Raw genomic sequence first — 23,040 nt, 5'->3', positions numbered from 1 at the left:
GGTTCTGCATGTTTAACTCTGGAAGATATTTTGTTCTGCATGCTCTACTTTGTAAATGCTCATGTTTGCACGCTAGCATATGATTTCTGCTTACTGAGTTGTTGATAACTCACCCCCTATCTTCATAATATTTTTCAGATAATGTGGAGAGTCCAAATGAGAACCTGGATTAGATTGGTGAAAGTGTTTAAGCTGAGGAGATGTGGTTAGAAGAAAGACTTTTGATGTTCTTAGTTTTAATGTATTGAGTTTTAAAGTATATCTTTGGGTTTAGTAGGACCTATGGTTTTATCAGTTTGGGTATGTTACTATTACCGGGAGATTGTGTACCCTTTTATTTATTATTATTGCATTAAAGATTGTGTGAGGTTTGTAATGACATTATTTTAGAAGATATGAGATTGATTTCACTCATGACGTCTTTGGAGATTATTCTTTGGATGTGTTGGGAGACATGTTTATGAGTGACAGGTAGTGATTCTCCAAGCCACCCGGGTTTGGGGCGTTACATTTGGTATCAGAGCCAGGTTTGAATTCTGCATACTAAAAACCTTGGAGGTTTAGATTTCTGTGGGTTCATAGGACGTAAAGATTTTAGTATATAGATAGTGTTTAAGAAATCTTTTGTAGATTTAGTATGATAGTAAAGCGAACTATAGGATTGAATATTGTTGATGTGGGAAGTCTTAGAATTCACAGGCTTTAGGAATAGCTATGAAGTGTGGTATTTTAGAGGTCTATGAACTAAATTCATGTTGACTAAGGTTTAGTTTAGTAACGGAGCCTTTTTAAATACTCAGATGGAGTAAGATGTTAATTTTTGGGGAGATTAACTATTACTACCGTTGTGCGTTCCTCTTTCATCTCTGTTATGGATATTCTAATATTTATACGTTTTGATTTTTTTACCAATACCACTAAATTCTTCTATGTTCTTATAAACTCTAGCTTTGAAGCGATTATTAAAAACTCTAGTTATTTTGTCAGGATGCCACCTCGTCGTAGAGAACAAAGCATGTCAGATCTGAATGCGAACGAGAATGAAAGGGAAGCAAACCCGAGTGCTTCCGAAGTACTACGAGAGGCTGCACATCAATTAATTGATGATCTTGTGCAGAATCCCGCGGGTCGCTAGCATAACTTCAATGAAGGAGGTTGTACTGTCGAGCAATTCAATCGAATGCACCCTCCTTTGTTTGATGGGAGAGGCGATTCAACTTTGGCAGAGGATTGGATTCAGGACATTGAGGAGATTTTTCAAGTCCTAACCTGTACTGAGGAGCAAAAAGTGGCGTACGCCACATTCAAGCTTACTGGGGAAGCGAAGAGGTGGTGGATCTCTGAAAGATCTATCAGGGAAGCAGAGGGGACAGAGATAGTCAGTTGGCTACACTTCAAGCAGATCTTTCTTGAGCGCTTTTTCCCTAGCTCGTTCCGTGAGGACAAGGCTATGGAATTTGCCACCTTGGTTCAGGGAACAATGACGGTTCATCAGTATGCTGCTAGGTTTACTGAGTTATCCCGTTTTGCTATTTATCTGATTCCCGATGAGGAAAAGAAGGCACGCAAATTTGAGCAAGGACTGAATGAGAAACTGTATGAGCGTGTGGTGGGTTTCCAGATTCGGAACTTTTCAGAATTGGTGAACAAAGCAACAGTTTTTTAAAGAACCCTTCAAAGAAGTGCTGCATTGCACAAACAAAGGAAAAGGACTACTCCCACCGAGTATCATTCTGGCATGGATCAAGGACCCTGGAAGAGGAGGAGTGAAGGTGGTAGTTCGGGAAAAAGGCCAGTTCAGAGTAATCAACAGCCCTACCAGTGTAGGACATGCAATCAAGTACACTCCGGAGAGTGCAGGAAAGGGGCGGGATTGTGTTTCGGTTGTAGCAAATCAGGACACTACATCAGAGACTGCCCAATGCAAAATAGAGGCAACCAAACGTTCATACCGCCACCTCAGAGGAATGAAGTATCAGCTCGGGGCAGCAATCAACGCCCTACTGCGCCTGCCCGAGTCTTTGCACTAACACCTGGAGAGGTTGAGGGTAGGAATGACGTGATCACTGGTATGACTCTTTTGTTTTACGTTAAGGATTTATAGTTTCTATTATTGTCCTTTCTTTGATTGGTTCTGGTTAAGACATTGAATATTCTTGGTTCATGGATGAGTTTGAATGTGATCACAGGTACTCTTTCTTTGTTTTCTAATAATGCGAGTGTGTTATTTGACTCGGGAGCGACACATTCTTTTGTTTCCACGGTGTACTCTAGATTTTGCACTTTAGATACTGAAAGATTGAGATTTTACCTGGATGCGACCCCAACAAGAAATTCTGTAGTCTGTAGTGAGATTTTACCTGGATGCCCTCTTTCTATAGAGAGAAGATTGATGCCAGCAGATTTAATAGTTTTCCACATGGTTGGGTTTGATGTAATTTTGGGTATGGATTGGCTGGCTTCCTATCACGCCAATATTGATTGTGCTAAAAAGGAAGTGGTGTTCAGGCCCCCTAATGAAAGTGAATTTCGGTTCACAGGGTCAAAAGTGAGGTTGACTCCACCCATCATTTCTGCCATTCAGGTTGGAAAACTGTTGCGTGATGGTTGTTAGGGATTCCTAGCCTGTGTGGTAGAAACACCAAAGGGGGAAGTGAGGTTGGAACAGATACCTGTTGTGAGAGATTATCCAGAGGTCTTCCCTGAAGATTTATCGGGACTTCCACCCGAGCGGGAGGTAGAGTTTGCTATTGAGTTAGTTCCAGGTACGGCACCCCTTTCGAAAGCACCTTATCGCATGGCGCCGTCTGAGTTAGCGGAACTCAAAGAGCAGTTGCAAGATTTGCTAGACAAGGGTTTCATCAGGCCCAATGTTTCACCTTGGGGAGCGCCAGTCCTTTTTGTGAAGAAAAAGGATGGATCGATGAGAATGTGTATTGATTACAGGGAACTTAATCGGGTGACCATAAAGAATAAGTACCCACTACCTCGTATAGAAGATTTGTTTGACCAACTTCAGGGGGCTCAAGTATTTTCAAAAATTGACCTTCGATCGGGTTACCATCAGTTGAAGATCAGAGCTGAAGACGTGGCTAAGACGGCATTCAGAACCCGATATGGCCGTTATGAGTTTTTGGTCATGCCTTTTGGCCTGACTAACGCCCCAGCAGTATTCATGGACTTGATGAACAGGGTGTTTCATGAGTTTTTGGATAAGTTTGTGGTTGTCTTTATTGATGATATACTGATATACTCCAAAAGCGAGACCGAGCATGAAGAACATTTGAAGTTGGTACTTGGGACACTTAAAGACAAGCAGCTGTTTGCTAAGTTGAAGAAGTGTGAATTTTGGCTTGATTCAATCACGTTTCTGGGACATGTAGTTTCAAAGGATGGAATTTCAGTAGACCCAGGGAAAGTGGAAGTAGTGGTTAATTGGTCGGCACCGAGGAATGTACATGAGGTTAGAAGCTTCTTAGGATTGGCGGGGTATTACCATCGATTCATTGATGGGTTTTCCAAAATAGCAGTTCCTCTCACTGCACTCACCAGGAAAAATAATAAGTTTGAATGGACAGCAAAGTGTGAAGAAAGCTTCCAAGAGTTGAAACAAAGGTTAGTGACAGCTCCGGTGTTATCAGTTCCCACAGCTAGAGGCGGATTTGTTATTTATAGCGATACTTCTAGGCTTGGTTTGGGGTGCGTACTAATGCAACATGGGAAGGTTATAGCTTACGCCTCACGCCAATTGAAAGTGTATGAGCAGAATTATCCCACTCATGATCTGGAACTCGCGGCAGTCATTTTTGCACTCAAGCTTTGGAGACATTACTTGTATGGAGAAAAGTGCGAAATTTATACGGATCACAAGAGTTTGAAGTATTTCTTTACCCAAAAAGAATTAAACATGAGGCAAAGGAGGTGGCTTGAGTTGATCAAGGATTATGATTGCACCATTAATTATCACCCAGGCAAAGCTAATGTAGTAGCCGACGCTCTGAGTAGAAAGTCAATCGGACCGACAGTTGCAGCCATTACCACTCAGCATAGGTTCTTAATGGATTTAGAAAGTGCTGGAATTGAAGTCTTTTCTAGTGATACAAATGTTGTCATGGCCAGTTTAGTGGTTCAACCTGCTTTGATAGATAGAATCAGAGTTGCTCAGAAAGTGGACTCAGAGCTGGTGAAGCTAATGGAAGGGATCGAAAACGGGGACAAGCCTGATTTTTGTGTTTCCAAGGATGGAGTTTTGAGGTTTAGGGGTAGAGTATGCGTACCTGCTAATGATGAACTAAAAAGGTTAATTCTTGAAGAGGCACACCGTTCTTTGTACACTATTCACCCAGGGAGTACCAAGATGTATCGGGATTTGAGAGAGTCCTTTTGGTGGAATGGCATGAAAAGAGAAATTGCTAAATTTGTAGAACAATGCCTGACTTGCCAACAAGTGAAGGCGGAACATCAGAGACCTGCAGGATTATTACAGCCACTTCAGATTCCAGAGTGGAAATGGGAACATATTTCCATGGATTTCATGACAGGTCTACCAAGGACCATAAGCGGACAAGATGCTATATGGGTGATTGTGGATCACTTAACGAAAACCGCCCGTTTTGTGCCCATTAAAGTTTCCTATAAACTAGAGAAACTAGTTGAATTGTATGTGCGGGAAATAGTGAGGTTGCATGGAGTACCGGTATCCATTGTGTCGGATAGAGATCCTCGTTTTACCTCTAAGTTCTGGCGAAGTTTACAATAGGCAATGGGTACTCAGCTAAGTTTCAGTACTGCTTTTCACCCTCAAACAGATGGACAGTCAGAAAGAACTATTCAGATTTTAGAAGACATGTTGAGGGCATGCTTGATGGATTTCAAGGGATCTTGGATGCAACATTTACCATTGGTTGAGTTTGCATATAATAATAGTTTCCAGGCTAGCATTGGGATGGCACCTTACGAGGTGTTGTATGGCAGGAGATGTAGGTCTCCATTGTATTGGGATGAAGTGGGTGAAAGAAAACTTCTAGGGCCAGAGATTATTCAGCAGACCACAGAAAAGATAGATACCATCCGGGCTAGAATGAAAGCAGCTCAAAGTCGACAGAAGAGTTATGCAGATAAACGCTGCCGTCAGTTAGAATTTGCGATGGGAGATAAGGTATTCTTGAGAATTTCACCAATGAAAGGAGTTATGAGATTCGGAAAGAAAGGTAAGTTGAGCCCTAGATACATTGGACCGTTTGAGATTCTTGAACGGATTGGACCGGTGGCGTACAGGGTGGCTCTACCACCAGCGTTCTCGGGAGTGCATAATGTGTTCCATGTGTCCATGTTGAGGAAGTATATCCATGACCCCACTCACATCAAAGATCATGAACCCTTACAGATTCAAGAGGACATGACCTACACCGAGGAACCATTGCGGATTCTGGACAGGAAAGAGCAAGTGTTGCGAAATCGAACTATTTATTTGGTTAAAGTATTGTGGAGTAATCATGCTATCAATGAAGCATCTTGGGAATTTGAGGAAGAGATGCGAGTAAAGTATCCTCACTTGTTCGAAGGAAATTATTATAGCTTGTAGTGAATTCCGAGGACAGAATTCTTGTAAGGGAGGGAGGATGTAATACCCAGGCGTATGAAACCGCACCCATGCACGAAAGCCGCACCCATGCACGTAATGACCCAGCCATTTCATGCATGCATTCCGGAACGGCATCGTTTAGGTAAGTTTTTGCCTTCCTTTCTGTTTTCCCTCCCGTTTCTTTCTCCCTCTTTCTCTCTTTCAGTTTCAGATTTTATTTTTTTTTCTTTCTCACGTCCAGACCTCTCCCTCTCTCCCACGTCTCCTTATTTTCTCTCGGTTTCTTCTTCATTTCCGTTTGTTGGCATTGATTTGAGGTTCCAAATACTTCCTCATTGTTGCGGTTTCTCTCTTGCGCTGCATATTATTCCAGTGAGTTGCTGTCTGCTACTTCCCCGATTTTTGGTTTGTTTTACACTCATTTTCTGCAGTTTTTGGTCCTTGCCGTGATTTGAGTAACATTTTGTGAGTTGTTTTGGTTGTTATGCATGGTAAGTAGTTCGGGTTGGTGTATTGTCATAGGTTTGGATTATTTGAAGTTACATTGTAATGGAAAGAAGTGTATTTTGCATAGTGTTAATTGGTTAAGTTGGCAAAATCTGCGTACTTCGCTCGAGCGGACTGTCGAGCGCGACTCGAGCGAACAGCCAAATGAACATTGGCTCGAGCGGAATGTTGAGGGAGACTCGAGCGAACCTCTCTGACTTGACTTAGCTCGAGCGGAGTGTCGAGCGATACTCGAGCGAACCTCTCTGACTCGCATTCGCTCGAGCAGAGTGTCGAGCGAGACTCGAGCGAACCTCTCTGACTTTCCTTCGCTCGAGGGGTCTGTCGAGCGAAGTTGAGCGAACTTGGCTCGAGCCAACTGTTGAGCCAACTTTCAGCAAACACTTTTTCAGCTCCAAACCAGTCTCCACATATACACAACATACTGAGTTTGGTATAGAATATTTTGGGTCAAATTTTGGGTTGTTCGGATTGTTATTTGGCTATTTAAGTTTGATTAAACTTGCTGAATTATGGTCTAGAGTTTGGGTCTTGAGTTGTTTAAAGACCAATTGTGTAATGTCAGACTTTAATATATAGTTTATATTATTTATGAATAGGTGACGAGACGAATAGAGACCGTGTTCAAGTCATAGATAATACGCTGCAGCAGTCAGGTAAGCGGGGTTCCTATGCTCGGCCTTACATAAATTATTGAGGCTGAGGTTGATTTTTCTGAAAACTGTGCATAGTTTTTGTGGTGAAATGAGAACTTGGGAAAAACAAAACCAACCTCGGTCGTTTATTTGCATACTCATGAAATCTGTACGAAAAAGAGAAAAATATGTTCTGACATGCATTGTGTAGACATGAGCTAAATTCTGTCATGTGGTTTCTGAAATCTGGAAAAAGAGCGATATTGAGAATATGAAAAGTTGTGCATTTATTTAGAAAGATGTTCTGGCTTTTGTGTTCAGCGTGTGTAAACTGTCTGATTCTGTTTTGGTATTCTGTATTATTTTGATATAACATCTGAAAACCTTTGGCATGGTGTACTGGTTTTCGTATCTGACTCTGTCTCTGCTTTGCTCTGCTCTGCTCTGTTATGCTCTGCTCTGTTTGGGTTGGTACCAACTTCTCTGTTTCTGAGTGCACCCATTTTGGAAACAAAGTGGTTTTATTGTGGTCTTTTCCTGTGTGCACACTCGGGGCTCCGAGAAGAATAAAGGAAAGATTTCACCTCTGTCTCTGCCTGGTTTGGCCACCGGGGTTAGCACAACCCTACCACGGGGGTGAAACATGGTCTCTGCTCTGTTTGATGCTCTGTTTTGATCTGATGATGATACTCAGTTTCTGTTATGCCAAAGTACTATGAGACTTACTTGTTTTAAAACCATCGCTCTGTTATTTTGAAAATATATTCCGTTCTGCAGGATAACTGTGGAAAATATTTTGTTCTGCATACTCAAATTTATAAATGCTCATGTTTGCACGCTAGCATATGATTTCTGCTTACTGAGTTGTTCATAACTCACCCCTTATCTCCATAACATTTTTCAGATATATATTGGATATTTCAGCGAAGGTTCAAGAATATGAAGTATGGATAAGGCCTTGTGAGCATAATCTATTAAATACAGAGAGGGTACTTATGATTGGAGAATTTCATGGAATAGTTTCGTTTGGCTCTATTGACTTAGTACTTTGGGAAGTTGACCTTTATGCTGAGATTTCGTTGTAATCTTAGTTATTTATTTTGGGGTAGATGGTTTAAAGAAATGAGGTCTACGAGTAAATGAGGAATTGGAGTTTACATTTGTACAATGAGATATGATTTTATGTGTTAGGAGGTAACTCTCCGACCCATCCGGAACCGGGGCATTACAATTTCACATGTTCGAAATAAACAGAAACACAACATTTTCATTTGTTCATAACAAAACTTTTAGATTTTCATATTCGCTCTTTTTGTATAATTTAGAAACACCGTACACAAAACTAGCTCATGTCTACACCAGTCATGTCAGTACATAATTTCTCTTATATAGAATTTATGCATATGTAGAACAAACATTTGAGGTCGTTTTCATATTTCTTTTCAAACAAACATGCTTATTTTCAAAGTTGACCTCATTTCATTTCTTTTATGCAAAACTAGTATATGAACCCCTCTTACCTGACTTCTTCGTATTATCAACACCTTGAGCTGGAACTCTAATAGTAACACCACCTAAACAAAAAGAACATATATCCAACATTTAATAATCAATCTAGTAGACTATTATTTTTTGAGTAATCAATCAAAACAGTCCCTTCACAACTCAACAACTATCCTAATAATTAAACCCGAACAACTCTCTTCACCCATTTGCATTTAAAACCCAAAACAGCCACCTTCTATAACACCAAACCAATCATAATTATTTCCAAAACCAACAACCTCAACTTCAATAATTAAGAACATAACCCAACTCAAACTTCATTTCCAACCTTCGAATAAAACAACTTCAGTGTCCGCATCAATAATTAATTCATTCAACAATTTAAGACTTGCATAAAAGTTCAATACAACTAGTTCCAAAACCCCCATCATTTTATACCAAAAAGTCTCATATAATAATTCAAAAACAGTCTCACAAATCATCCAAAATTATACTCCTCAACATTCATAATTTCAACACACTCCACCACTCCGACAAATAATACATCAACCCAAAAATAAACTTCACAAAATCTTCTACTGAGAAGAAAGTAGTGGTCTACGCAAAGGGAAATTAATGTCTATGTATATGCACAGCCAACCCAAGCAGTATGTGTGTGTGCGTGCGATTGACAAACCAAAGGAAGAGGATAAAATAAAGAAGATTTACAAATGTATAACATCAAGTTACATGAATAAAATTAAGAGTAATATCAAAGAGTGGGCGTATGAGTTACCGAAATAAAATAAAAACCACTTCCAGGGAAAAAGTTCCAACGACGGCAATATTGAGACCCACGAAACCGCTGCACAAAGCCGAAACCTAAAGGAAGGAAAAATCACAAAATCATCTAAAAGGCACAGAGAAAGAAATGGATGGAAGAAGAAAAGACTCACTGCCGTGTAACCAAGTTGGCAGCGCGAGACTTGAAAACCCACGAAAAATCGCAGCACCAACTGAAAACTTTAGAGAGGAAAAATTTCTGGGTGATTCAAGTAAAATGCAGATGTGATGCGGAAGAAAATTTCTGTGGAGAAACTGCACAAACCGGCTCTGCGTGGGAACGAGGCACACGGAATGGAGCAGTTTTCAGAGGCAGAGCGGTTGAGAAAGAAAGAAGAAGAATAAAGGGAAGGAGATGAAACCGACGGAAGGAAAGGAGAAGAGAAAAGAAAGTGATCACTTACCCAAAACGGCGCCGTTCGTGCCCCTCAGCACATGCACGTGGGCTGGGCTTCATGAAACGGGTTGACTCCTACGGGCTGGGCTTAAAGCCCGATTGTTACATTCTTCCCCCTTATAAAAATTCCGTCCCCGGAATTTGTCACAAGCCATTAGGATCGTCGTCGAACAACTGTGGGTACTTGACTTGCATTTCCACTTCTAATTCCCAAGAGGCTTCGTTGATCGCATGATTATTCCATACCACCTTAACTAATGGAATAGTCCGATTACGTAACACTTGTTCTTTTCTCTCTACAATCCGTACCGGCTCTTCTGTATAGGTCAGATCTTCCTGAAAATCAAGTGGTTCGTAATCAATAACGTGGGTGGGGTCAGGTACATACTTCCTCAGCATAGATACATGAAAAAAATTGTGTACGCCTGAGATTGCGGGTGGTAGGGCTACTCTGTAAGCCACTGGTCCAATCCGTTCAAGAATCTCAAATGGTCCGATGTACCTAGGGTTCAACTTACCCTTCTTTCCAAACCTCATAACCCCTCTCATGGGTGCAATCCTCAAGAATACCTTATCCCCAACTTCAAACTCTAATTGGCGACGACGATTATCTGCATAGCTTTTCTATTGACTTTGAGCTGCTCTCATTCTAGCTCGAATGGTCTCAATCTTCTCTGTTGTCTTCTGTATGATTTCTGGACCCAAAATTTGTCTTTCACCCACTTCGTCCCAGTATACAGGAGATCTACATTGCGTACCATAAAGTGCTTCATAAGGTGCCATCTCAATACTAGCCTGGTAACTGTTATTATAAGCAAACTCGACCAAAGGCAAGTCTCGAATCCAAGTCCCCTTAAAATCCAGCATACAAGCTCTCAACATGTCTTCCAAAATTTGAATGATCCTTTCCGACTGGCCATCTGTCTGTGGGTGAAACACCGTGCTGAAATTTAACTTAGTGCCCATGGCCTCTTGTAAGCTTCGCCAAAATTTCGAAGTGAAACGCGGATCTCTATCCGACACAATGGACACAGGTACCCCATGCAACCTCACTATTTCCTGTATATAATGCACGGCTAGTTTCTCCAACTTATAAGAAACTTTGATAGGTACAAAATGCTGTCTTCGTCAAACGGTCTACTATCACCCAAATTGCATCTTGTCCGGTCAGTGCCCCTGGAAGGCCTGTAACAAAGTCCATAGAAATATGCTCCCATTTCCATTCTGGAATCTGAAGTGGTTGCAATAACCCCACTGGTCATTGGTGTTCTACTTTCACCTGTTGGCATGTTAAGCATTGTGCCACAAATTGAGCAATATCTCTCTTCATGCCCTCCCGCCAAAAAGACTCTTTCAAATCTCGATACATTTTCGTACTACCCGGGTGAACTGTGTAAGGGGAGCGGTGCGCTTCTTCAAGGATAAGTCTTTTTATTACAACATTGTCCGGCACACAACATCTGTTTCCAAACCTTAATACTCCGTCTTCAGAAACATTAAATTCAGGTCTATCCCCTTTTTCTACTTCTTCAATTAATCTCGCCAACTTAGAATCTTCTTTTTGGGCGAGCTTAATTCTGTCTATCAAAGCTGGTTGAACTATTAAACTGGCTATTAATGCCTGCTGGTCACCCACAACTACTTCAATAGTGGCTCTTTCCAAGTCCATTAATAAGTGGGGTTGAGTGGTAAGAGTTGCAATTACTGGTCCCACTGGCTTCCTGCTAAGTGCATCAGCTACAACATTAGCTTTGCCTGGATGGTAGTTAATGTTGCAGTCATAGTCTTTGTCTAGTTCGAGCCATCTCCTCTGTCTCATATTCAGTTCTTTCTGAGTGAAAAAGTATTTCAAACTCTTGTGATCCGTGTAGATTTCGCACCTTTCACCATATAAATAATGCCTCCAGATTTTAAGTGCAAAAACAACGGCGGCCAATTCCAAATCATGTGTTGGGTAATTTTGTTCATATGTCTTCAGTTTCCGAGAAGCGTATGCTATTACTTTCCCATGCTGCATCAATACACATCCCAAACCCAAACGCGAAGCATCACTGTAAACCACAAATCCTCCTCTTTTGCTAGGGACTGTTAGAACTGGAGCTGTCACCAATCTCTTCTTCAATTCCTGGAAGCTTTCCTCACATTTTTCAGTCTAAACATACTTGTTGTTCTTCCTAGTGAGGGCGGTAAGGGGAACCGCTATTTTTGAGAAATTGTCTATAAATCGACGGTAATAACCAGCCAAACCCAAGAAACTCCTGACTTCATGCACATTGGTTGGTTGAGTCTAGTTAACTATTGCTTCAATCTTCCCGGGGTCTACAGAAATGCCATCCCTTGAAACCACATGTCCCAAAAATGCAATAGACTCAAGCCAAAATTCACACTTCTTCAACTTAGCAAATAATTTCTTATCCCTGAGTGTCCCTAGTACTTGTTTCAGATGATCTTCATGTTCGACTTTACTCTTGGAGTAGATTAATATATCGTCAATAAACACCACTACAAATTTATCCAGAAACTCATGAAATACTGATTCATCAAGTTCATAAATACTGCTGGGGCGTTGGTTAAACCAAAAGGCATGACTAAAAATTCATAATGGCCATACCTGGTCCTGAAAGCTGTGTTAGGCACATCCTCCGTCTTGATTTTTAATTGATGATAACCCGATCTGAGATCAATTTTAGAAAACACCTGCGCACCTTGCAACTGATCAAATAAATCGTCGATGTGGGGCAACGGATATTTATTCTTTATGGTCACTCGATTCAGTTCCCTGTAGTCTATACACATCCTCATTGTCCCATCCTTCTTCTTCACAAACAAGACTGGAGCTCCCCAAGGTGACACACTAGGTCTAATGAAGCCTTTGTCTAACAAGTCTTGCAACTGTTCTTTGAGTTCGGCTAGCTCTGATGGCGCCATTCGATAAGGGGCTTTGGAAAGAGGCACCGTGCCTGGGACTACTTCAATAGCAAACTCTACCTCCCGATCAGGCGGTAATCCAGACAAATCTTCAGGACAAACTTCTGGATATTCCCTCACAATAGGAATCTCTTCCAGTTTCAATTCTTCCTTTGGTTCATCCACCACAAAAGCAAAATACCCTTGACACCCATCACGTATTAACTTATCAACTTGAAAAGCAGAAATAACTGATGGAGGGATACGCACCTTGGAACCCATAAATCGAAGTTCCTCTTCTTCCGGGAACTTGAACACTACATCTCTTCTAAAACAGTCAATACTAGCATAACTGGAAGCTAACCAATCCATTCCCAAAATTATATCAAACCCAAACATAGGAAAGACTATCAAGTTAGCCGGCATTTCCTTCCCGCTAATAGTTATTGGACACTTGAGTATAATCTTATTACAAGTCACTAAATCGTCTGTTGGGGTTGAAACCCTCAAGTTATAATCCATCTCATCAGCATCAATAGGGCACGACTTAACATAATCCATTGAAATAAAGGAGTGGGTAGCCCCCGAGTCAAATAAAACAGTAGCCTTATTGAGGAATAAGGGAATAATTCCTGGTTATGTCATATAATCCATAGAGATAATAAGATATATAATCCTTAATTCTCAATAAAGAAAATTTTAAGAGATAGTTGGAAAATTATACCTGTGATGACATCATCTTTGTCCTCAGCTTCTCCCGGTGTCAAAGTAAACACCCGAGCAAGTACCGTCCTCCACTGATTGTTGCCTTGATTATTCGGCCTAAAGTTTTGGGGTGGGTTGGGCCTTCTGTTGTTCTCCGCAAGCAATGGACATTCTCTAATGAAATGCCCATCCTTACCGCATTTGAAACATGATCCCACTTCCTTCCTGCACTCCTCATGGTGTATGCGGTTACAGAACTTACAGGGGTTAGGCGTATGATTTCCCTGTATATGTCTCTGACTTGAATTGCTCCCCTTATTTCTCTTTTTCCATTGCCCTTGATCCGAACTAGGAAACCCTTGTGGAGCAGCTCTCTTCCTCTGTTCTTGCAATTCAGCACCCCTCTTAAGATTCTGTTCAACTAGCATCGCCTTGTGCACTAATTCTGAAAAATTCTGAATCTGTAAGACCATCACCCGTTCATAAATCCTGTAGTTCAAACCTTCTTCAAACTTCCTAGTCTTTTTCTCCTCATCGGGAATCAAGTATGCGGCGAAACGTGATAATTCCGCAAACCTTGCAGCATACTGGCACACAGTCATGGTCCCTTGTACCAAATTGGTGAACTCTCGGGCTCTTGCATCCCTATCTGCCTTAGGGAAAAATCGATCGAAGAAACTCTGTTTGAATTGAGCCCAAACAATTACTCCAATCCCCTCAGCTTCCCTGATAACTTTCTCAGAATTCCACCATCTCTTTGCTTCTCCAGATAGTTTGAAGGCTGCGAACTTGACTTTGTGCTGATCGGTACACTCCAAAACACCAAATATTTCTTCAATGTCTTGTATCCAATCTTCCACAGCGTTCGCATCGCCTCTTCCATCAAAGGTGGGAGGATGCGTTCGATTAAATTGTTCGAACGTGCAACCCCCACCATTGTCGTCTTCATTCAAATCTTCAAGAGTTCGAACTCTATGACGAGCAGCCATCCTGAAAGTCTAAACTCGGTGAAACGTTCTAAAATAAAAGAAAACGAAAATACCATGTAAATAAAATAAAATAAGGGGATAAATAAAATAGGCATATAAACACATATACATATATATATGTATATAAATTAGATAACTATGCAAATCGGACATCACTTGTTACACACGTATATAACTAGAATTCTCAAAGTTCCAAACTTAACTCCTAACATTAGCCAAATCTAAACCTCAAATCCCATCAAAATCAATCTTAATGTTCTTGGAACTCAAATATCTAAAACCTCAAATACCCCCATGACTATCCTTATAATCCTCCAATTCCTATTTTCAAATTTCCACATCTTACGAACCCACAGATATCTAAACCTCCAAGGTCTACAGTCTGCAGATTTCAAACCTAGCTCTGATACCAACTGTAACGCCCCGTCCCCGAGGGTCCGGAGAGTTAACTCATAAATCCTGATAGTCAACTCTAACAAGGCTAGAGTACTTCCAAATTCAAGAATATATCCGTTTTCCCAAACTTCAAATCAAATGTAAATACTTCATTTAAATAAATCAAATAAACTCATTTATCCAATATTCAATCCAACAACCCAAATAAAATCAATTCTTCTTCATGTCTCAAATAACAACTAGAAATAATATAACATTAACATAAGTCTCCATAAACCGTCTAAATCCATTGAAGCAAACTAAAAAAAAAATAATTAACCTCCAACACCAACACTAATATCATGAGATGCCCAACCACAAATCACTGCTAATTTTCTCCATAGACTCTAATACTGATCCTCAGCTGAACCATCGATGCCATCTGAAATATTATGAAAATTAACGGGGTGAGTTATCAACAACTCAGCAAGCAGAGAGCATATACTAGTATGTAAACATGAGCATTTATAACATTTGATAAGCAGAACAAACATTTACTTTCAGAATGCAGAAACGAAACTTCGTACAAAAGAATTAGAGCGAAGTTTCTAGAAAAAAAAAAAAAAACTTATTCAAAAAATAAAGATCCGTTGGCATTTCTAAACTGAAATATTATCATCATATCATCACTTAGCATCACATCGGGACAATACCATGTTTAACCCCCGTGGTAGGGTTATAAACCACCATTATACCCGTGGCATATTCCATGTTTCACCCCCGTGGTAGGGTTATAAACCACCATTATACCCTTGGCTGGGCCATATTCCAAGTTTCATCGCCGTTGTAGGTTTACAAACCACCATTATACCCGTGGCTGGGCCATAACAGAAACAGAACAGACTTCATCGAAAATTCGATTACAATTATATACAGAATCAGAACTTCATGCCAAGGTTTTCAGATAACACATCATATCAAAACAAAATACTGAATCGCCTCATATCATTTCACATGTTCGAAATAAACAGAAACACAACATTTTCATTTGTTCATAACAAAACTTTTAGATTTTCATATTCGCTCTTTTTGTATAATTCAGAAACACCGTGCACAAAACTAGCTCATGTCTACACCAGTTATGTCAGTACATAATTTCTCTTATATAGAATTTATGCATATATAGAATAAACATTTGAGGTCGTTTTCATATTTCTTTTCAAACAAACATGCTTATTTTCAAAGTCGGCCTCCTTTCATTTCTTTTATGCAAAACTAGTATATGAACCCCGCTTACCTGACTTCTTCGTATTATCAACACCTTGAGCCGGAACTCTAATAGTAACACCACCTAAACAAAAAGAACATATATCCAACATTTAATAATCAATCTAGTAGACTGTTATTTTTTGAGTAATCAATCAAAACAGTCCCTTCACAACTCAATAACTATCCTAATAATTAAACCCGAACAACTCTCTTCACTCATTTGCATTTAAAACCCAAAACAGCCACCTTCTATAACACCAAACCAATCATAATTATTTCCAAAACCAACAACCTCAACTTCAATAATTAAGAACATAACCCAACTCAAACTTCATTTCCAACCTTCGAATAAAACAACTTCAGTGTCCGCATCAATAATTAATTCATTCAACAATTTAAGACTTGCATAAAAGTTCAATACAACTAGTTCCAAAACCCCCATCATTCTATACCAAAAAGTCTCATATAATAATTCAAAAACAGTCTCACAAATCATCCAAAATTATACTCCTCAACATTCATAATTTCAACAAACTCCACCGCTCCGACAAATAATACATCAACCCAAAAATAAACTTCACAAAATCTTCTACTGAGAAGAAACTAGTGGTCTGCGTAAAGGGAAATTAATGTCTATGTATATGCACAGCCAACCCAAGCAGTATGTGTGTGTGCGTGCGATTGACAAACCGAAGGAAGAGGATAAAATAAAGAAGATTTACAAATGTATAACATCAAGTTACATGAATAAAATTAAGAGTAATATCAAAGAGTGGGCATATGAGTTACCGAAACAAAATAAAAACCACTTCCAGGGAAAAAGTTCCAACGACGGCAATATTGAGACCCACGAAACCGCTGCACAAAGCCGAAACCTAAAGGAAGGAAAAATCACAAAATCATCTAAAAGGCACAAAGAAAGAAATGGATGGAAGAAGAAAAGACTCACTGCCGTGTAACCAAGTTGGCAGCGCGAGACTTGAAAACCCACGGAAAATCGCAGCACCAACCAAAAACTGTAGAGAGGAAAAATTTCTGGGTGATTCAAGTAAAATGCAGATGTGATGTGGAAGAAAATTTCTGTGGAGAAACTGCACAAAACGGCTTTGCGTGGGAACGAGGCACACGGAATGGAGCAGTTTTCGGAGGCAGAGCAGTTGAGAAAGAAAGAAGAAGAAGAAAGGGAAGGAGATGAAACTGACGGAAGGAAAGGAGAAGAGAAAAGAAAGTGATCACTTACCCAAAACGGCGCCGTCCGTGTCCCTCAGCACATGCACGCGGGCTGGGCTTCATGAAACGGGTTGACTCCTACGGGCTGGGCTTAAAGCCCGGTTGTTACAACCAGGTCATAAATGTGCAAGGCCAAAGTTATTTTCACTAGAAGGTATGGAATTTGGTGAGTCAAGTGGTGAAGAAAATGTTGATGCTACTGGTGAGTTGGTTGTTGAACTTGTGGAAGTTGAAGCTGAGATGGCTTCTATTTCATTACAGTCTATGGTAGGTGGAGGAGGACCTAAGACCATGAGACTTATGGCTTCTATTGGCAAGAAGAAGTTGATCATTTTAATTGACACTGGTAGCACACATAATTTTGTGGACAATGTGGCTGCTGCTCGATGTAAATTACATGTACAACTTGGCCAGACTATTAGTGTTAAAGTGGCTAATGGTCAGCTCATTGAGAGCACTGGTAAATGTGTGGATGTGCCTTCATCAATTCAGGGCATACCTTTCACAGTTGATTTCCTTACACTTCCCCTGGGAGGACGTGATGCGGTTCTTGGAATTCAATGGTTATCCACCTTGAGTCCTATTCTCTGGGACTTTGTCAATATGAGTATGTAGTTTCAATGTAATGGTCAGGAAATATCCTTAAAAGGTTTGACAGTACCTCAGTCAAATCTTATTGATGATGAGGAGTCCTTTGAGACTTTTGGTTGTGGAAGTAAAGGCATTTTCCTGCAGATATTGGCTTGTAGTTCCATTGAACCTCCATCATTGTAGAATGTACAAGTGCAGCAACTTCTGCAGCAGTATAAGGAAGTTTTTAATGAACCTACTGGATTGCCACCCAATAGGTCTCATGACCACAAGATCAATTTGAAACAAGACATTTCTGCTATCAGTGTTAGACCTTATAGATATCCTTTTTACCAAAAAGCAGAAATTGAAAAAATTGTTTAGGAGCTCTTGAACTCTGGGGTTATTAGGCCAAGTCAGTCACCCTTCTCCTCTCCTGTGTTGCTAGTCAGGAAGTCTGATGGCACATGGAGAATGTGTTTTGACTATAGGGCTTTAAATGAAGCCACTATTAAAGACAAGTACCCCATTCCTGTTGTGGATGAGCTCTTGGATGAACTTTCTGGTTCAACAATTTTTTCTAAATTGGATCTTAGGGCTGGTTATCATCAGATACGTATGAGAGATGAGGATATTCCTAAGACTGCCTTCAGAACTCATGAAGGGCATTATGAATTTCTTGTAATGCCCTTTGGCCTCACCAATGCCCCTTCAACATTTCAGGGCCTTATGAATGAAGTTTTCAAGCCATTCCTTCGACAGTTTGTCATTGTTTTCTTTGATGACATACTGGTTTACAGCAGTGACATGTCTTCTCATTTGGATCATCTCTCTACAGTTTTGCAAACCTTACAGCACCATCAACTTTATGCTAAGCAGTCAAAGTGTAAGTTTACATGTTAGGAGATTGAATATTTGGGCCATCTGATTTCCAAGGAGGGAGTGAGGGCAGATCCAAAAAAATTGGAGTCTACGGTCACTTGGCCAATACCAAAAAATCTAAAGGCATTGAGGGGTTTCTTAGGCTTGACAGGCTACTACAGAAAGTTCATTAGGGGTTATGGTCAGATTGCTGCCCCTTTGACTTCCTTGTTGAAAAAAGATGCATTTGTGTGGACAGATTCTGCTACCAACTCTTTTAATAAATTGAAAGCTGCTGTCACTAGCCCTCCTGTTCTTGCCTTGCCTGACTTCAGTAAAGCATTTGTTATTGAGTGTGATGCTTGTGCAACTGGCATAGGAGCAGTTCTGATGCAAGACCAAAGGCCCTTAGCTTTCTTCAGTCAAGCCTTGAAAGGGAAAAACTTAACTCTTTCCACTTATGAGAAAGAACTTCTAGCCTTAGTGCTAGCTGTTAAGAAATGGAGGCCATATCTTTTAGGAAGTGCTTTTGTGATCAAAACTGATCACCATAGCCTTAAATATTTGCTTGAGCAGAAGATTGGCACTGTTGCTCAGCAAAGATGGCTTTCTAAGCTTCTTGGTTATGAATTTTCTATTGAGTATAAGCAAGGGGTGGAGAACAAGGTGGCTGATGCCTTGTCTCGAAAGGATCAGGTGGATGAGTTTGGAGAGTTGGCAGCATTGTCATTTCCCACACCAACATGGCTCTCAGAATTGAAAGAAGCTTATGCTACAGATCAGGACAGACAGAAGCTAGTCACTGCATTGCAACTTGACCCTACTTCTCATTCTACATTCAAACTGAGGCATGGTATTTTGTTTAAGAAAGACAGAATTTATGTGCCAGCTTCCTTGCCTTTGAAACAACAGATTTTGAACTACTTGCACTCTAGTCCTGCTGCTGGTCATTCTGGCTTCCACAAATGTTTGCATAGAGCAAGACTAGAATTTTATTGGCCTGGTCTCAAACATGATGTTAAGCAGTTCATTCGGGACTATGACATATGTCAAAGGAACAAGATCCAAAATATTCTTCCAGCAGGGTTTTTACAACCCTTACCTATTCCTAACCAAATATGGAGTCATCTTTCAATGGATTTTGTTGAAGAATTGCCCATTTCGAAAGGGTATTCTGTCATTATGATGGTGGTAGACAGATTATCAAAATATGCTCATTTTATGCCTTTAAAGCATCCATTTACAGCTGCTCAAGTGGCCTCCCTGTTCTTCAATAATGTTTTTAAGTTACATGGTTTGCCTAAAACCATTGTTTCTAATCGTGGCTCAACATTTACTAGTTCTTTTTGGAGTGAACTTTTCAAGTTGCAGGGAGTTAATCTTTCTTATTCATCAGCTTATCACCCTCAAAGTGATGGCCAAACAGAAGCTGTCAACAAATGTCTTGAACATTTTTTGAGATCTTTCTCTGGTGACAAACCCAAGCTCTGGGTGGATTGGCTTTCATTAGCTGAGTGGTGGTATAACTCCAGCTTTCATACTTCCACAAAGCTGACCCCATTTGAAGTTGTGTATGGGGTTCCTCCAACTAAACAGTAGGCTTATATTCCTGGTTTGACTTCTAATCAGATAGTGGACCAGCTCTTGCAAACTCGAGAACAGATTCTCTTTACACTCAAATCCAATTTGTCCTTGGCTCAAGATAGAATGAAGTTTTATTATGACAAACACATAACTGACAGGGAATTTTCTATGGGGGATTGGGTTTATCTTAAACTTCAACCCTATTGACAGCAATCTGTGGCACTCAAAAGAAACCTTAAACTTTCACCTCGATATTTTGGCCCATTTCAGATCACTCATCGAATTGGCAAAGTGGCATATCATTTATGCTTACCTTCATATTCACTCATACACCCAGTTTTTCATGTTTCTGTTTTGAAGAAACAGATTGGGGATCAATTTACACCTATCTCGTCCTTACCTCCTGTGGACTTGCAAGGAGAGTTAAGGCCTCAGCCTGAGAAGATCTTGGAGAGAAGAAGTGTCAAGAAAGATAATAGAGCATTGGTGGAAGTCTTGATCCAATGGGAAGGTGCTGGAGTGGAAGATTGCACATGGGAACCTTACTGGCAGCTTCGTCAGCAATTTCCTCACCTTGTGGGCAAGGTGCTTTAAAGGGGGAGGGTGTGTTATGGATGGAAGAGGTGCTGGAGTGGAAGGATGGCAGGCTGGTTAAGGGCGTTGTGGGCAAGGTGCAGTACGAAGGGAAGCTTGCCTGGTGTTCATAAGACAGAAGTGGAAGGTCGTTGAGGGTAGTTAGTTGTATGTGAGCAACTAAGCACGACGTCGTATGATGGAAAAGTAGTTTCAGTCTTTAATAGAACGTTGTCGTTTAATGTCTTTTCTTCTTATTAATTGTAAATGCAGTCGTTTCATTTGCGGGAATCGCAATAAGTGTTGCTTAAACACTGTCGTTTTGTTCAAACAAACACTATAAATAGAAGAAGTTGGGGGGAAAAGACCCAACGGATGATTCATTCACGTGCAGACTTCTCTCTTCCTTCTTCACCTTCATTCTTCTTCTCTTCCTTCAATCTGCAGAGTGACTTCTCGAATAGGTCAAGTTTGGATCCATTACATTATTTTGATCTTCTTGATTGCTTTGGCATTGTTCTCTGTTTGAAAAGTTCAAACGAGTCTCAGTACTGATCGGAGCTGAAGCCGATGACAGAGTGCGCATACCTTTTTAGCAAGAAAAAGTTAACAAATCTAATTAAAAACATTGTAAAACTTTTAGCATATATTCTAGGTTTTGAATAATCAAATAATCCTATCAAATGAAAATAATAAATTTCAAATAATATTTGCTCGAATAAATATCTTTTAAGATAAAAATCTTTATTTTAAAAAATAATGAAAAATATTTTATGTTTCTGAAGTTTTGAGTTTTTTAGTATTTTTTTTTAAATCTTTGGATTTTTCAAAAATTGTTTTAAAATTTCTAATGTTTTATCAAGGGTATCTGCCCTTTTTTTATGGAGGGGGGAGGTTGCTAATTTTTAATAATTTGAGGGAACAATTGTTAAAATTGACAATTTTGGGGGTGATTGGAAATTAATTTTGTGATAGTTTGAGGGGCTTTATATATTTATCCCAATTGGGAATATATATTTATCCCAATTATATATTCTCATGGATCTTGATTTCTTTTTTAATTACTAATTAGAAAAATAATCCAATATATATTATTGGCGGTGTTTTTTAAAAAAGGCTATTAATATTGAATAATATTAAAAAATGTACATAAAGCAAGAGAATTAAAGGAGAGAGTGGTAATACAGTTGTAGATGCGTTTTTTCCAAAACCCAAGCTGATTTTCACTTGAGAAAGATTGACGATGGAGGCCAACGCTAAGATGGGAGACTCTCCATCCTCAACACAGCCAGTGCCAAACGTGGGCAGCGTCGGATTAATCCCAAAGGAATATCTGTTTTGTCGTACGTACGTATAAGCATGCGCGTACGTATCATGTATATAACATAGAAATGGTCAAAGAGGAATTATGATAGTACAATACTACGTACTATATATGTTTCAAAATTTATATACTCACTTTATTCCTTCAAGTATAATGTGGTCATGTTACGTGCCATGTTGAAAATAGTTTAAAACATAGATATAAAAAGACAGGAAATTTAGATTTTAGTCTTGATCTTTTTATATTTTCGATCGGGCATCATTTTGTTTTGAATATATATTTTTAAAATGTTTTTAAAAAGTTACGTGGCATCACATTATGGTGACATGTCAATGAAACAAAATGAGTAGTATAAATTAGAGACATAGTAGTATTTTCCATTATTATATTTATATTACCAAGATCTCAAATGAAATATATGGCAAGAAAATAACAGCAGGCAATTAATGGGTTTGAAGTTTTAAGTTTACACATAAAATATTATAGGTAAGTTCTGCTACGTACAGTCAATTTTGTATATTCTTTGTGTATGTGATTGATCAAAATAGTTATTTTATGTTCAAAAAAATGATGCAGTCAATCACATAGTGGAGTGAGAAAGGTGTACGTAAAAGTAACTGTACATATAATTTTTATAAAAAAGATATGTATATATTGAGGTGGCATAATGTAATAAGCTAATTTTAATTTACAATAAAAAAAAAAATTTATAATCTGATAGATCACATTAAACTACGACATAAGTAGAATTTCTTGAATGAGATTTCATCAAGCATTTCTTTTACTAGATAGTAAAACACGAGTTCTTACCGAAAGTTTCGGTGTAGATAGCATTGTTAAAAAGCGCAGCACCATTGGCTAATTGAATCTTCTGATCATTATCTCATGGAATCAAATCTTTATCGGGAGTAAAATAATACAAACGGCGCGTCATTTCTATTTGCCCGAAATCAATAGCCACAACAACCGGAAGTCTTTTCACTCTTGAAATTGTAATGATGATCAAGTCAAAGTACTTTTGAACCATGCAATCCACCATTCGCCAATTTCCAACCACGGCAGCCGTGATTAGAGCTATGTAACCGTCACTATTGTGCATTGCCAAGCTCTCATCCGACATTCGATTCACCAGCTCCTCCACTATAAGCTCACATCACTACAAGGTTTAACACTTTTACCAGCGATTGCGCATCGCTGGCTAT

The 23,040-nt window shown here is 39.5% G+C and overlaps 2 protein-coding genes across 2 annotated transcripts; both read left to right on the top strand.

The window, feature by feature from the left end:
- The first annotated feature begins 1,180 nt into the window (after positions 1–1,180).
- Positions 1,181–1,666, top strand: LOC118348431. Its single transcript, XM_035690055.1, has one exon. It carries the CDS (start codon positions 1,181–1,183, stop codon positions 1,664–1,666), a length of 486 nt encoding a protein of 161 aa, XP_035545948.1.
- Positions 1,667–5,080: 3,414 nt separating this feature from the next.
- On the top strand, positions 5,081–5,584 carry LOC118348430. Its single transcript, XM_035690054.1, has one exon. It carries the CDS (start codon positions 5,081–5,083, stop codon positions 5,582–5,584), a length of 504 nt encoding a protein of 167 aa, XP_035545947.1.
- The last annotated feature ends 17,456 nt before the right edge of the window (positions 5,585–23,040 follow it).

Source organism: Juglans regia, chromosome 5, assembly GCF_001411555.2.
Source record: "Juglans regia cultivar Chandler chromosome 5, Walnut 2.0, whole genome shotgun sequence".
Taxonomy (NCBI): Eukaryota; Viridiplantae; Streptophyta; class Magnoliopsida; order Fagales; family Juglandaceae; genus Juglans; species Juglans regia.
The sequence above is the reverse complement of the archived record's forward strand: the minus strand, read 5'-3'. Positions and strand labels throughout refer to the sequence as shown.

Bases quoted from the DNA above. Each gene is read 5' to 3' on its own strand.
- LOC118348431 (XM_035690055.1), top strand. From the start codon at position 1,181: ATGCACCCTCCTTTGTTTGATGGGAGAGGCGATTCAACTTTGGCAGAG.
- LOC118348430 (XM_035690054.1), top strand. From the start codon at position 5,081: ATGAAAGCAGCTCAAAGTCGACAGAAGAGTTATGCAGATAAACGCTGC.